We start from the raw sequence: 16713 nt of genomic DNA on the forward strand, positions 1-16713 counted from the left end.
CCATGTAGGCAGGATACTCTCAGTAGCCTGCCGGGCTCTCTGAGAGGGAAGGAGGAATCGAACCCAGGTTGGCCACATGCAAAGAAAATGCTCTACCTGCTGTGCTATCATTCCTATCCTTTAAAAGAAATAAATAGTTAATAAATCAGACATCTTAGGATACTATGCCTAGCTTCTATGAAATTTTCTGTCACTCCCTACCAAGAGTTCCTCTCATATTCCTCCCTCAGGCAAATCATCTTTGAATTTTGGAATTTATTTTTGGGGATTGGGCTACACTCAGCAGTGCCCAAGAATTACTTCATGCTCAGTGTTCAAGAGTCACTCGTGGCAGTGCTCAGGGGCCCCTACAGTACTGAAGATTAAACCTAGATTTCCTTCATGCAAAGCCTGTGTACTCCCTTTGAGTTTCCTGCACAAACTTCCTGACACCTCCCCATGTTCCATGTTATATCCATTCTGATTACGATAGTGATGTTGTTAAACATGTCTATGTTCCTGGAGCATTGATTAGTTTTGCACATTGCTTTGAATTTTATGTAAGTGCAACAATAGTACATAAATGACTCCACAGTCAGTTTTACAACTCAAGAGATAATGTCTGGAATTATTTTTCCTCTCTTGCAGATCCCTTTCCATAAAGACTGTGGTGATGATGGACTTTGCGTTTCTGATCTAGTTTTAGATGTCCAGCAGCTGTCAGCTACTCAGTAAGTCTCAGAGTGAATGGAAAAATAAGATATACTACATGAGTCAAATGAACAGTGATGGATTTTTTTTCTATGAATGAGACATTCTTAAATATTTCAGGATCTTTAAGAATTAAATTTCATATAAGAAATTAAAATCCATTTGAATCAAACAATGTGAAATTTAAAGCCATTTGTATCTGAATGTATCTTTTTTCTGTAATGTCATCATTAGAAGCAAGAAAGAAGAAAATCCAATAGCATTGATCTTCATTATCAATAGCACTTTACTCTGAAGACATGTTATGATTATAATGCAGCTTTCTCAATGTTTCAGAGAACTCTACATATTTTATTTATTTTTATTTCTTTCTCATTTGGAGGCCACACCTGGTGATACTCAGGAGTCACTCCTGGATCCACATGCAGGAATTACTCCTGGCCATGCTCAGGGGACCATATGGGATGCCGGGAATTGAACCAGGGTCGGCTGCTTGCAAGGCAAATACTCTACCCACTCTGGCCCCTCTATAACTTATTTTTAAAATGAGCGAAGAACTTGGAATACTTCTGCCCAACCCCACCTTTTTTTTTTTTAACATTAATGACTCCTGTTTTGGTTTTTTTTTTTTATTTTAACAGAGAACAGCCTTTTATTGTCAGCAACAAAAACAAGAGGTTAACATTTTTGGTGACACTGACAAACAAAAAGGAGAGTGCATACAACACTAGGATTGTTGTTGACTTCTCAGAAAACTTGTTTTTTGCTTCCTGGACCACTCCGGTAGGTGAATGTCCCTATACTTACTGCAGTTGGGTCATTTTACATTTGTCCATTACCAGCTTCCTTGAGCTCAGATCTCTTTTCCCCCCTGACTGTCTGCAAATGTCCCTAGCTCAGCGCCAGCTATGACTCCGAACTAGTTAAAGTGCCAGAGAACATACCCTGGCTCTGCATCTAGATCAATTCTGCTTCCCATCTTGGGTCAGTTTTTCCTTTGCCCTTAGACTTGGCTGAAGTAGCCAGCCACTCCCGTGATTATTCTCCCCCGTCTGTGTAATATGCTACTGCAGAAGTTATGAGCTGCACTTGTCTCTTCCCACAGCTCAGCGCTGAGCTTGGCAAACACTGCCAGGCAGATATATATGTTCCAGGAGCCAGTCCCTCATGTTCATGTGATCGCTATACCAGAAGCACACTTGACCATAAATGCCTCCGTTCTCTCCTCCGCTACCACGTATGCAACAGAGAGAAGGGAAAAGCTGTGATTTTTAAAGTTTATGCCTTCATTTATATCTCCCTTTTAAAATATTCGCCATTACTGAAAATACAGATTAGAAAATGGTTTCATCCAGTTTAACGTTAACATGAGCTTCACAGATTTAGCATTCTAAACCTATGCTGTGTTGAGTGTTTAAATTGCTTATATCAAATGACAACTTCTTTTTTTTTAAATGACAACTTATTAAGGAGAAAAAAGTGGGAGGAAAAATGAAAATGAATCCCTGATTTTTTTTTAACATATAGTAAATGCTCACATATGATTTGGGCTTTTTTCCCACTTTGTTTAAAAAGAAATTTCAAGTGCATGTTGGGAGAAAATTATATATGAAAACACCACATTTCTGAAAATTTGATTAGAGATATTTTGTACTTTGGAAATAAAATAATAGGATTTATTTGGGAGGTAAATTTATTTATGGAGTAAATATTTGGTCTCTTATTTTTACTTATAATTAATAAGTAATTACTTAATAGCCATTAATAACCATTAAGCTTTACATAATGGTTAAAAATGCATTAGTTACCTAGATATTACAAGACTTTCAAGTATTGGAATAATTAAATTACTTCATTTATGGACCTAACTTACTGCTCTGCTCATCTTTTCAGGCTCTTTCAGCTTGTTCTCTCTCTCTCTCTCTCTCTCTCTCTCTATCTCTGTCTCTGTCTTTCTGTCTCTGTGTATCTCTCTCTGTCTCTCTCTCCCTCATACACACACACACACACACACAGACTACATGTCAATTAATCATTCTTGCCTTGGCCTCTTTCAGACTGATGGGACAGAAATACGATGCCAGGTTGCTTCCACCCAGAAGTCAGTTGACTGTGATGTTAGCTACCCTGCTTTGCATCCAAAACAACAGGTACAACTTGAACTTTATCTTCAGATCCACCCTATCCTCTCCTGGTCACTAGTATGAATTCATCTACACTACCACCCTTTTAGTTTTCTTTGAGAGGTGTCTTAATTTTATTTCACAGATGCCTAACAAAACAACTGGCTTCCTGTTGAGAGGACGTTTAAAATTTTCTACATCTTAATTTAAGTAATTAATGTAAGTGGGATTTTTTTCCCTTTGTGTGATTCATTCTAAAGTGCACACGTAATGAAAAAAGTTCTTTGATTGTGAATAGGTTTACCAGTACACAGAGTCACACATACCGCTTGTTAACCTCAGACAAGCAAACGTCACATCAGCCCAAAGCTTTGTAATTCACTTTGTAATTGAGTGGATGAATCTGTGAAGCAATGACATAGAAATGTCAGTTAAACATTCACTGTATCACTGTCATCCCATTGTTCATTGATTTGCTCGAGCGGGCACCAGTATTGTCTCCATTCTTCCCAGCCCTGAGATTTTAGCAGCTTCTCCTTACTCATCTTTCCCAATGATTGGAGACTCTTTCAGGGTCCAGGGGATGAAACCTGTTGTTGCTACTGTATTTGGTATATCGAGTATGCCACGGGGAGCTTGTCAGGCTCTTCTGTGTGATTAAACATTGATTAAACAGTTAAGCATTGAACCCTACTAATTATTGAAATGAGACTTATTCAGTCATGGTGGACAGATGATATAGGAATTCTACAAATTTAAAAGTAAAATTCAAAATCTAATTAGTGAAAATATTTTTTTCTTGTTGGACACTGAGGAGAGAGCATCATAACTTGATAAATTTTAATTTCATGTGCAGGTGACTTTTACTATTAACTTTGACTTCAATCTTCAAATTCTTCAGAATCAGACATCTGTCAGTTTCCAAGCCTTAAGGTAAAGCACAACAAAGTCATGAGTTGATGATGGCTGCTGTTATATTATTTCTTTTTAAGTCATTTCCTAATATTCCTTATAATAGTGAAAGCTCTGAAGAAAATGAGTCTGATAACAGGGTCGACTTCAGACTTCCTCTGCTGTATGATGCTGAAATTCACATCACAAGGTATGTCCAGCAGCGAGCACCCTGTCTCTAGAGTTTATAACACATTTGGTTCATGACTAAATTACCCATGGGAGGGGGAGTAATGGGGGGGGAGTGATAGCACAGCGTTTGCCTTGCACGAGACTGACCTGGGTTTGATTCCTTCATCCCTCTTGGAGAGCCTGGCAAGCTACCGAGAGTATCCCACCTGCACGGCAGAGCCTGGCAAGCTACCCGTGGTGCATTTGATATGCCAAAAACAGCAACAACAATTCTCACAATGAAGGCATTACTGGTGCCTGCTCAAGCAAATCGATGAGCACCAGGATGACAGTGACAGTGACACAGTGATAACCAATTACGTTTTTTTCTTAAATAAAAGAACGTATAGTTTAAGAATATGGTTATAATAGTGTTAAAGTTTGCAGTATTAATGGACAAAACTACTTCACCGCCACCCCACCCCCCGACAAAGTGTCCAAGATCCTCCACCACACTCTCTGTATCACTTATCACTTGCCTCTTCATTCCCCCTTCTACTCTGTTTTATAATTTGAAATTTAGGTTGGCTTTCAAAACTTTGGTGGTCCACACCAACTGGTGCTCCAGGCTAGCTCCTAGCTCTGTGCTCAGGGTACCATATTTAGGCCGGGGATCAAACCAGGTTAATTTCATGCATGAGTGAGATCAACTAGTATCTGTCCTTCTCCCTCTGACTTATTTCACTTTACATGAATTTTGCAGTGAACTGTAAGATTTTATCTTCTTGTACAGATGTATAGTATTTCATTATGTGACTACACCCCACTCTTTTCTTTGTTTGCTTGTTTGGGGACACCACCCAGCAGTACTCAGGGATTACTACTTCCTGCACTCACTGATAACTCCTGGCAAGTTTGGAGGTCCATCTGCAGTGCCTGGGATCAAACCTGGGTCACTCTCTTGCAAGGCAAGCACCTTACCCCCTGTACTATTGCTCTGGCCTGACTATACCCCACTTTTTACTTGAGTATCTGAATTAATTTGCTTCCCCATTGTCAATTAAAACAGAAGTCCCGAGGGAATTCTTGAACCCTATGTTTATTAAATGAGAGCAACATCATGAAACTAAAAAAGAGTATTATGCTGATGTCACAGAAAAAACTCTGCAGTTCCTCTGGACAGGTGGCAACCCTTCCCCAAATGTCAAAGCAGAACTCAGGACTCTGAGGAGTTGCCAACACTTTGTGCTTTGTGCCTACTTCCTATATGTCTATACCACATCTCCAGTGAAAGTCCCATTACCTCACATTAAATGCTCTATATCCAATGCTTGCACATAGCAGATTGATCACAAATAGCGAATAGTCTCCATAGATGATGAGAAAATAAGTAGGAAACTTTTGGCGTAATAGTTTGGGTTTTTTTTTAACCAACATTGAAGAAAGAAGGAATTTTCCCAATGGAACTCACTCTTTATTCCCTGTCCTTGCCTACACAAAGCAAATAAGCCTGAGAGTAGTAGCCAAAGGGTACTTGGTTGTCACCAGCTCTCTTGAATGATCTTGAGGTCCAGGTGTCTTGAGTGAGGTCAGCATCATTTACCACAGGTGCTAAAAAAATTGAATCTCACTGCTTTGGCTCCTGCGGTGAAGTGAAGCAGAGTCAAGGACATTTAGACCCTGTAGGGCTTTGCTTCTACTCCTTCTACAATGTGCAGGAGCCGTCACGAACTTTGAAAATGAGAGTTCTCTCTCGGGGGAGACACCAAGCAATCTAGTGACCCACGGAAAACATGCGGCATTGTGTTTCCAAGAATTAGGCTGTGAACAGTATGTAGTGAGAGTGTATCACTAACTCCCATCTCATCACCCAGCTCTGAAGAGCACGGGAGATGTAGGTCATTCAGTAGGTCACTGAGCAAAAAAACAAAAAGGGGAAGGAAATAAGTCTGGAGCTTGAGACGAGTAAAAATGAAAAGAATGCTTCTGTTTCAAGTGAGCTGCAAGGAGCAGAGAGCAGAAACAAAATATCATCCAAGTCATGCATCCCTGAAAAATTAATCAGTGACGGCAGTTTTCAAAGCTTCCTTGGTTGTTAAAATAAATAGTTGGAGACTAATGCTGCCATAAAAGCTGATGTTACCACATTACCTGATTTGTTCTCTTCCTACCTATATTGATTCTTGCTCTTCCTAAATGCTTTTTTGTTATCATAGTCCTTTTGATTCCATTCTTGCGCAATGGCCAATTTTTAAAAAATATTTTAACATAAAATGAATACAAAATTGAAAAGGATTTTATTTTTATGACCACCTTAGCTGTGTATATTTTATGATAGTGACTTGGATTCTATCACTGTCATATTCAGTTTTGGTTTTTTTTTTTTTTGCTTTTTGGGTCACACCTGGCGATGCTCAGGGGTTATTCCTGGTTCTGCACTCAGGAATTACTCATGGCAGTGCTCGGGGGACCATATGGGATGCTGGGAATCGAACCCGGGTCAGCCGAGTGCAAGGCAAATGCCCTACCTGCTGTGCTATTGCTCAAGCCCCCTATCACATTCATATTCAATAAAGCATACATACAGTTAAAAATTAATACTGTGAATTATAAATTCTAATGTGTATTCTAATCTAATCATCTAGATAACCATCTAGATTATTTCTCAAATTAGTATGTTTCCTTTATAATAAAGATATTAAAGGGAGATGGATAGAAGGCCCAAACATTAGAGAGAGATGTACAATATAAGGTGAAGGTGTTCTTTCCTCCCTCCCACCAATTCGGTTGTAAATGACAAACTCAGTTGCTTTCACAATACCTTCTGGCTACAGGACTTCTAGCTACAGAATACTATCTAGCAGGATGTATACACTTGATATATACACACAAACACACACATTTTATTCACCGAAATGTAATGATAATTCTTTTTTCATTGCTTTTTATGTAACCTTAGAGAAATGTTTATTTCAAGACTGTAACACTGTAGCACTGTCATTCCACTATTCAACAATTTGCTTGAGCAGGCACCAGTAACGTCTACATTGTGAGCCTTGTTACTGTTTTTGGCATATCGAATACACCAGAGTAGCTTGCCAGGCTCTGCCATGTGGGCGGGATACTTTCAGTAGCTTCCCGGGCTCTCCAAGAGGGACAAAGGAATCAAACCCGGGTCAGCCGTGTACCTGCTGTGCTATCGCTCCAGTCCATTTCAAGACATGATCTAATTTTTATTTTTCTGTTCTAGTTTGTATGTGTTTTATATTTTATGTAACCAATAACATACTAATGAGATAGCTACTGTTCCTCTCCTATAGCTAACCTTAACAAATACTACATCTACTTAAGTATCCCTGTGACATATTTACCTTGTGTGAATTCTGAAAGCTTTTAAAACAAATAAAAGAAAGGCAATACTTTGTCAGTAACTAAATGACAAGTATCTTAGAAAGTATCCAGTTTAATGTTAGGAAATTGAGCCAACATTATATAAGTATAAATTTGGTTTTCAGCCTCCAGCGTATTCCCAACCATGCCCCATTAAGCTATCCTGGTTGGAATCAGCCTCAGAAACTGAAAATGAAGAGAGAGGAGGCCATCCAAATCCATGCCATTCAGAGCGATCCTGTGGGATTCCTGAAAGCCAGCCATTACTTTACATGCAAACCCGTATTGGCATTCCTAAGGAAAGCTCAGATACAAGTACAGAGGTGTCCAATTAGTAAGGCCTCCTGCTCAACCGTCTTAAGGTGGGCTCTACACTGGTAGTGAAAACAGACTGACCAAGCCCAGCTAATCAAAAGCCTTAGAGTTCTTTTGGGACATGAGAAGGATAGGAGCAAAGACTACTACGGAAAATGTATGCCCTATTCCAGTCATCCAGCAATGAATACTCCAGGAGCTGGTGCCAGTATCCTGTCATTGTATTTTTGCCTTACTGAATGGAAAATCCTTAGAATGTTAAACACATTTATCCCATTGCCAATAATTAATTGTCTCGCTAAATTAGCACAACAGACAATATACAGCAGTCTGTTCTAGTCTAGTCTACAGAAAAGTTCCATCAACCTTAAAGTAATACATTTCTATTTATTTGATTTTACTTTTTGTTTGGAGGTCACATCCACCTGTGCTCAGGACCTCCTCTTGTCTCTGAGCTTAGGGATCACTCCTAGCAGTGTTCAGAGGTCCATTGAGCCAGAGTCGGGTCACATGCAAGGCCTTATCTTTGTACTATCTGGCTAGCATTGTACTTATTTTTGAAATTCTACAACTGATAGCACAGTGGTAGGGCATTTGCCTTACACGTGGCCGACCCAGTTCGATTTCTCTGCCCCTCTTGGAGAGCCAGGCAAGCTACCAAGAGTATTCTGCCCACACTGCAGAGCCTGGCAAGCTACCTGTGCCGTATTCAATATACCAAAAACAGTAACAAGTCTCACAATGGAGGTGTTACTGGTGCCCGCTCGAGCAAATCTATGAGCAATGGGATGATAGTGATACAGTGATACAACTGATAAGTGTATAACACATAATCTCAGCAGGAAAACATATGAAGGATTTTATTATGAAAAAAGTGGTTTGAGTCCTAGAAACATACACCAGACCATAAACATAAAAATCATTTGTTCTTATTTGATGTTTTAGTACCTATTTCAAGTTGTACTAGTTGTAAGCTAAATGTATGCTATGTAAAACGAACATTAGCAGCATAGCTGAAACATTTGACTTTGTAAACATCATCCAACAGATTCATCAACATAAATTTTTATGAAGTCTCAGATGAGGATGTTCCTTCTCTGGTACACAGTTTGGAAGATATTGGTCCCAAATTCATCTTTTCCATTAAGGTTGGTAAACCTGTCATAAGGATGGGAAATCAGAATTAAGGTGGTCTAAGGGGGTAAAAAGCGTTAGCTGTGTATTAGCTATGTACAAATAAGGAAGAGAAAAGAGTAAAAAGAAGTTGAAGCTTAGCAGTGGTTCTCAAAGATGTGTTAGAGTGACCTAGAGATTTGCTAAGATGTACGCCACTGGATTCGGACCTGTAGTTTCTGATTCAGTGGCTTTGGGGTGGTTCTGAAAATGTTCCGAAAATGTTCCCAGGTGTTACTGATGCTGTGGGTCCAGGCACCATACTCTGAGAACCGTTAATATTGACCATAAATAAGTGAGCTTTGTTCTTAGTTATTTCTTATGGGTAAAGGATCATTAACATGGACTGGCGTGATAGTACAGTGGGGAGGGCATTTGTCTTGCATACAGCCTACCCAGGTTTGATCCCAGGTTTGGTTCCCTGAGCCTTCCAAGAGTAACTCCTGAACACAGTGTTAGGAGCAAGCCCTGAGCACAGCCGGGTGTGCCACCGCCCCCCTCCCACCCAGTAAACAAAGGATTATTGATATGTTTTAAAACAAATAATAAAAAATAACCAATAGAATATTGATAAAATTATATTACTATCGGTAAAAGTCTCTGGAATGTCACTATTTTGGCTAATATCTTTGAAGAATATCCCTACTTAAGAATAATTTGAACAAAAAATATGCATTATTTTTTCTATCATGGTAGGTATGCAGAAATGTTTACAGTACCTAGAAATGCTTGCAGAGGTTTTTATTTCTGTAAGCAGTTATTAAACTAAAATTGTTATCAGTTGTTGAAAGGTAAAGTTGTGAAAGAATGACAACTGTATAATAGCATTATAAAACTTAGAAAAGTTAAAGAACAGTTCCAGGCTGGAGAGTAGTACAGTGGGTATAGAGCTTGCCTTGCGTGCAGCTAACCAGATTTGATCCTTGTTATTCTACATGGTCCTCCCACCCCCACCTAAGTCCAGTGACCCCTGAATCCAGAGCCAGGAAGAAGTCCTAGACATTGCTGTGTGTGGCCCAAAAATGAAACAAAACACTTCCCCCACATCTCAATGGCAATACAATTTTTGTGTATTTTCTATTAGTCTGTTACATAACTAAAATCCTACATTTTGATGATAAAAATAGTAACTGAAAGAATCATGATTTGTGATCCAGATCCTAGAACTGACAAAATTTGTGCATGGCAATTACCATCTACTTATTTAGTGAAGCAAATAGTTAATTAGTAGTTACAGTAAAGTAATATTTAGAGTGTCCTCAGTATCAGCCTTTGACATGGAGCATAACTACTTACCTGTCAGGAGACTTCTCACCTAGGAGAACAGATGCTGCTATACCTTTGTGTACCTACAGAGTTGATGAGTGATTTACAAAATGAAAAACCAAAAAGCATAGAATGATCAAGTACTTGCTAAGCCACGGTGCTGACCAGGGCAGAGTGGTACTTCATGATGTAGTAGCAAAACTATATAGAAATGGGTGTTTCTAGCTTCTTGGATATCACTGATTACTTACCTGGTGTTTGGGGCCAGAGCAATAGCACAGCAGGTAGGGCATTTACTTTGCCTGCATGTGACCAGCCCAGATTTGATCCCCAGCATCCCCTATGGTCCCCCAAGCATCATCAGGAGTATTCTTACATCCAGAGCCCAGGCCTCTCTGAGTATGGCCCAACTACTTCCCTGACACTACCCGCCCCCCCCAAAAAAAAGTCAATGTTAAATAATTTTTTCTCTGGAGAAGTGAGGGAAGTGGCTGAAATTAGACCAGAAGGTAATGACTCACTTTCATATGAACACAACTTTAACACTTAGACTTGACCTTTCATCAACATAGAGGTATTCGAACATGTATGTATGTGATAGTGATAACCAGAATAACTCCTTTTGTGCTGCACAGGTAACGACAGGAAGCATCCCAGTAAGCATGGCATCTGTGACAATCCACATTCCTCAGTTCACTAAGGAAAAGAACCCACTAATGTACCTGACTGACATTCACACAGATAAGGTAAGGACAGTTGAATAGCCTGTACGAATGTGATCTTTCCATATTGAAATACTCAGTGAGTTTGGGGTGTTCATGTCTGATATCTTATGGATGGGAATTGAGTAGATACCCCCATCCCATGTATCCTAGATGCCAATTGACTAGCAGTTTTTCCATAGCAGAGGTACGATGCTGTCCTAAGGAAAAAAATATGTTCGGATGAAAGGTTGAGATAAATATCCAGAAAGCAGAAATATTCCTGAAGCCCCCCTAGATCGGGGCTATTGGTGGAGAAACACTAACTTGGGGTTGTGCTGTTCCTATGGTCGGTTCCTATCACTGTATCACTGTTGTCCTGTTGCTCATCGATTTGCTTGAATGGGGCCAGAAACGTCTCATTCATCCCTGTTGTGTTCAGGGTCAGGGAACTGAGGCCCATTATTGTTACTGTTTTTGGCATATCGAATATGCCACGATAGCTTGCCAGACCCTGCCGTGTGAGATTCTGCATGGTGACTACAGAATATAAAAACCCAACAGTGTCCCACAGAAAAGAACTCAGAATAAAATTTCTCACTGTCCATTATTACTGCAAATTTGTTTCCTTACATACGGGTTGTAAGGACCAGCCTCACCTCAGCAAGTCTTTTTAGGATGTGAGTACTTTGAAGGTTACAGTAATTGGACAGGTTGCACGAAATATGGTCAGGGGAGTCCAGTGAGTGACTCAGCCTAGTGGGTCCCCAATCCTTCATGGTGTAAGGAACATCATTTTGCTATAAGACTTAGTTAATGTTTTTCTTTGTAGGCTGGTGACATCACCTGTGATGCAAAGATAAACCCACTAGAAATTGGACAAACATCTTCTTCTGTATCTTTCAAGAGTGAAAATTTCTGGCACACAAATGACTTGGTGAGGACAGGTTCACCTGGTGACATTTACCCTGGTTTAATAAAATTTCCATATATTGTCTTATATGGAAACATGGCTATTCCTTTCATCTACCTTCTCATATCCCCAAACCTCTCTCTCTCTCTTTTAAATTTATTCCTTGTCATTACATTTTCTTTTTGGGTCACACCCAGTAGTGCACAGGGGTTACTCCTGGCTATACACTCAGGAATTACCCCTCGTAGTGCTCAGGGGACCATATGGGATGCTGAGAATCGAACCTGGGATCAGCAATGTGCAAGGCAAATGCCCTACCCACTGTGTTATTGCTCCAACCCCAGTTATCATTACATTTTTTCTTAAATATTCTTACCAACATTTTCACCTCTAGAATCTTGGGATTAATGTGAAACCAAATGTACTTTTTGCTTAACAAAAAATTTCATTTTTCATTGGAGTCACTATATGAGTTTTAGGAGTTAGAATTTCATACCAACAGCTGCATAGGCTACCTCAGTGCACCCCCAAGTGTCTAGTTTCCATCCAACACTATTCCTATCCACCAACTTTCTGTACCTGTTTCACTCACCACCCCACAGGTCTTCCCCATCTGGTAACTACCATTATGTTGTCAGAATCTAAGGATTTTTTTTGTTGTTTGGTTGGTTGATTTTGTTTATCTTCCACATATGAACAAAATCATAGTTCACATTTATATTAAGGTTCATTGATTACATGTACATTCTGTCTTTTGACAAATTTATACTGACCTGCAACCATAAGTAAAGCATCATACAGAATAGTTTTATTGTCCTAAATTCTCATATCCACCCCAACAACTCTTGAAAACTGCTGACTCTTTTTTCTTAATCTAAAAATTGCATACTTATGCATTGAGTGAATAAATCCCACTGTAGCATGTGTGTAGAGTCTATAATGTATTAATTAGTATCTTATTAAGAATAAGATAAAAACAAATTAACTTACTGTATCGCTATATCACTGTCATCCCATTGTTCATCAATTTACTTGAGCAGTCACCAGTAACATCTCTATTCTTCTCGGCCCTCAGATTTTAGCAGCCTCTCCTTTCTCAACTTTCCAAGTGATTGCAGGCTCTTTCAGGGTCAGGGGAATGAGACCTATTGTTACTGTTTTTTGCATATCAAATACACCATGGCTAGCTTGCCAGGCTCTGCCCATGCAGGCAGGATACTCTCAGTAGCTTGCCAGGCTTTCTGAGAGGTATGCATATAATCCCATTGATCGACAATTTGCTAGAGTGGGCCCAGTAACGTTTCCATTCATCCTAGCCTGAGATTTTAGCAGCCTCTCGTTAGTTGTCCTTCCCAATGGGTGCTGAATTAGAGGCTCTTAAGGGTCAAAGGAATAAGACCCATCATTGTTACTGTATTTGGCATATGAATAAGCCACGGGGAACTTGTCAGGCTCTCCCAGGTGGCGGGCAGTAAACTCTCAGTAGCTTGCCAGTTTCTCCAAGAGGGAGAACTAGGCTATCAGATGTTGCACAGCCACATTGTGCTTCCCGGAGCTGGATTTTATAGTCTCTGGATGTTGGCTGTTGATGGGATTACACGGGCGCCGGGGGAGAGGGGGGGCAGTTTTTGGGTGTGACTGTCTAGCTACTGGAAAATGGGGAATCTGGGTGGAAGAGGCCCAGTCCTGATCTGAGCAGCCTTGGAGATCTCGGCCCTGGGTCCCGCTCACCTGGGTTCCTCTGCCCATATAATAATAATATCTTATTATTAAGATAAAAATATTATTTTATCTTAGTAATGAGATAAAACCAAATTAACTTACATGGTATATAATAAAAAGTCCTGGTAGTACATGGATTGTCACCCATTTATTTATGGAAGATATCTGAGATCGTCCATTTGATGGGAAGTGACAGGTAGATGTGCACTTCGAATCAGTGCCAGGATCTCTTGAAGAATGATTGTACCCACTACTAGCTTATGAGACTTCCTGTTTCTTTACATCTTCCCCATTGCTGGCTTCTGTCTACCTTAGTAATATTTGACCATGACTTTTTTTTGTTAAGTTCATGCTAATCCTCCCTCTTCTGTACCCCATCTTGACAGAACTGCACAACTGCTTCCTGTAGTAAATTTACCTGCCAGCTGAAAGGCCTTCAGGTAAAAGGAGAATACTTCCTGAATGTGTCAACCAGAATTTGGAATGGGACATTTGCAGCAGTAAGTATCAGCTTTATTCAATTATTTTTTTTTAATCAAAGAACCATGATTTACAAAGTTATTCATAGTTGAGTTTTAGAATACAGTGTTCCAGCATTGATCCCACCGCCAGTTTCAACTTCCCTCTACCAGTATTCCCAGGTTCCCCTGCTCCCCCCACCTCCCACCCCTAGCCTGTGATCTTGACAGTCACCTTCTTAAGGTTGGTTATTAAAAGTTTGGGTCTCATGATTTCAGTGTTGTTGACTCTTGGCTTATATGTTCCTCACTTCTATCACTCCTCAGCATTACCAATGTACCTGAATCTCCCTTGACTCCGGGCCCTCTGCTTCTCATCTGTGTCTTCTCCCTGCCTCCACTCAACTTCTTTCCTTTTCCTCCCTGTACTCTGGGGTCACGGGTGATCTAGACATCCCGCCCTTAAACCATTGCATTTCCTCATCCAGTTATTCGGAATACCACATATCAGTGATATCATCCTGTGTTTTTTCTTATTCTTCTGGCTTCATTTAGCATGCTATCATCCAATTCCATTCATGTTTAGCAAATTACACGATTTCGTCATTCCTTAAAACTGCAGAGTGTTCCATTGTGTATATATACACCACATCTTCATGATCCATTTATCTGTCAAATTGAGTAGGCTTCTAACAGAAAGCCCTTGTTGCCACAAAGTTCTTACCCTTGGACAATGTTAATATTCTGTCAATTATTATCGAGGATATTAGTATTAGCATTATTAGCAGTACCCAAATGATGCAGAGCAATTTTGCTGGCATTTTCAAACTTACTGAATCGGTGCCTCAGAATGACTTGGATGAAATTGATAAAGAGGTCACTTCGTGGACTCATACCAAGTGACTACATCAGAGGCTCCGGGAATGGTGTCCAGCTCCCCTCTGTTGCCCCTGGGCACAGCGGACCATCTGCTTTGTCTCCCTTGCTAGGCTGTAGACCTTTCTATCTTCCCAGTCTCCTCCACCATGCCCAGATCAAAACACTCAAGCATGTGTTCACATATAACACAACAAAACACAACACACACACACACACACACACACACACACACCTCTCTGTCTCATTCTGACCACCCCAGTTCATTGTGTAGTCTCAAACCACTCCATTAGATAAATTTAACTTAAGGATCCAACTTCCTCTATCAGAACCCCCTGACCCTTTCTCTGATGAAAGCACAGTATTCATGCCCCTTTGTGAGTGAGTCATTTCCATTTCTGGAAGATGCTCCAACAAAGTTCTAAGCTTGGTGTGGTAGGTGTGGCTCTTCAGTGATAGGATCCTCTTTCAGCAAAGATTTCCATCTCTAAGATTTCAGTCTCGCATAAAACAATATAAGGATAGACTGGCTTCCTTAAACTGACTGCAAATGTAAGGACTATTCATTTCACAACACTTGACGCTGAGGCAGCAAGCTAGAAATTTATCAGAAATCTCCAGGGCCCTTACAGTGGATTTTTTTTAATGAATAAATGAGTCTTTGTGGTGCTTACCAACGTACTATTCCTCATTCTCTGCTTTGTGACCATTCCATGATCTCACCAACAAACCAGATTCTGTGGTTTTATGTAAGACTAGAGACCTACACTCCCTCCTCTGAACTTGACCCTTGAGCCAAAATACAGGCAATATTCTTGGAGGAAGACTCAACAGAGAGCTGGGATACGGCTCAGTAATAGAGTGCCTGCCTTGCTTTGTGAAACCCAGTCCCCACCCGCATTCTGCTTCAAACAGATGTCATGGAAAGAGAATCATGTCAGGCAGGGGGAAATGGAGAAGTGGAGTGGCAGGTGAGAAGTGAAGAGCTGGGCTTTCTTCTCATCTTCTCGTGTGTTTCTTTCTTACTGCATTTGCTATCAAGCCTGGAGGATAGCCCTGACCTTTAAGATGAGGAGTTAGCGGTCCTACCGTCCCAGCTACACCCGTGCATCATCACTCACTTTCACTAGCTGGTTTCTTGGCTCCTTGAATTTGAGGAACAAATGTTTTCATAGCAAACTTTGCCAGCTGGGAAGGAAAACTGGCTGCTGCAAATCAAAATGCAGTCACTCTGGCTCTGTAAAATGCATTTGGTTTTTCCTGAGCTTGTTTAAAGCTACGTCACTTTCACTGCTAGGCCTTTTGAAGTACTTTCCCAAAGGTTTTCAGAAGCAGCAATTTCACTTCTAAGAGCCAAATACCGAAGTGTATTATTTATGATTTTTCAACATGGTGATGATGGTTGTTGACCTGAAAAAAAAGGCCTGAGAGAGGCATTGTCTATCAGCTGCCACACATCTTCTTCCTTTACGCACCGTCAAACGTTTATCCCTACCTTGTTTTCAGCTATTTCAACAGCAAAGTGGATGTTCTCAGACCACCGAGGAGATCCGGTCTGAAATATGGATCTCATTTCCTGTATTAGAGCCCATTTTGCCCATTTTCTGATGTAGTGCAAGTCAACATTTCAGGCAATTTCATCACAAAGTGATTGCTCAGCGACTCTAAAGTGATAACAAGGTGCTGAGTGCGTGCCGGGCATGCAGGAGGTCTGGGTTTGATCCCCAGCACTAACTGGTCCCATGAGGCACTGTGTAGTGAGCCCCCCCCCCCAAAAAAAATGATTGCTCGAGCCTCCAAATTGATGGCATTTTTGGTTCATTGGCATTATTTGTAAGGAGAGTCACACTGAATGCAAGCAGGTGAGGTTATCTGCCTCTTCCCACTATGTAATCGGTTTACCTACCCCTGCATGCTACCCTGTAAAAATCTCTCTCCCTGGGTGAATGGCCTCACAGTTATCTCATCCTCAGCCTATAGGGACTATGAAACCACTATGCACTGAGCTCCTTCTTAAAATAAAA

General features: G+C 40.5%; 1 protein-coding gene across 1 annotated transcript in view; it reads left to right on the plus strand.

Annotated features, from left to right (window-relative positions):
• ITGA2 (integrin subunit alpha 2) overlaps positions 1-16713 on the plus strand; it is a gene marked incomplete at its 5' end in the record, with an annotated part of 87323 nt that overhangs the window by 63450 nt on the left and 7160 nt on the right. Inside the window, 9 exons of the mRNA XM_004608523.2 lie at positions 628-710; positions 1332-1473; positions 2748-2840; positions 3670-3746; positions 3832-3915; positions 8629-8728; positions 10655-10765; positions 11553-11657; positions 13742-13855. Coding sequence (XP_004608580.2) covers positions 628-710; positions 1332-1473; positions 2748-2840; positions 3670-3746; positions 3832-3915; positions 8629-8728; positions 10655-10765; positions 11553-11657; positions 13742-13855 — 909 coding nt within the window. The remainder of the gene's footprint in view (positions 1-627; positions 711-1331; positions 1474-2747; positions 2841-3669; positions 3747-3831; positions 3916-8628; positions 8729-10654; positions 10766-11552; positions 11658-13741; positions 13856-16713) is intronic.

The sequence above is a fragment of the Sorex araneus genome, chromosome 1 (assembly GCF_027595985.1).
Source record: "Sorex araneus isolate mSorAra2 chromosome 1, mSorAra2.pri, whole genome shotgun sequence".
Lineage (NCBI taxonomy): Eukaryota > Metazoa > Chordata > Mammalia > Eulipotyphla > Soricidae > Sorex > Sorex araneus.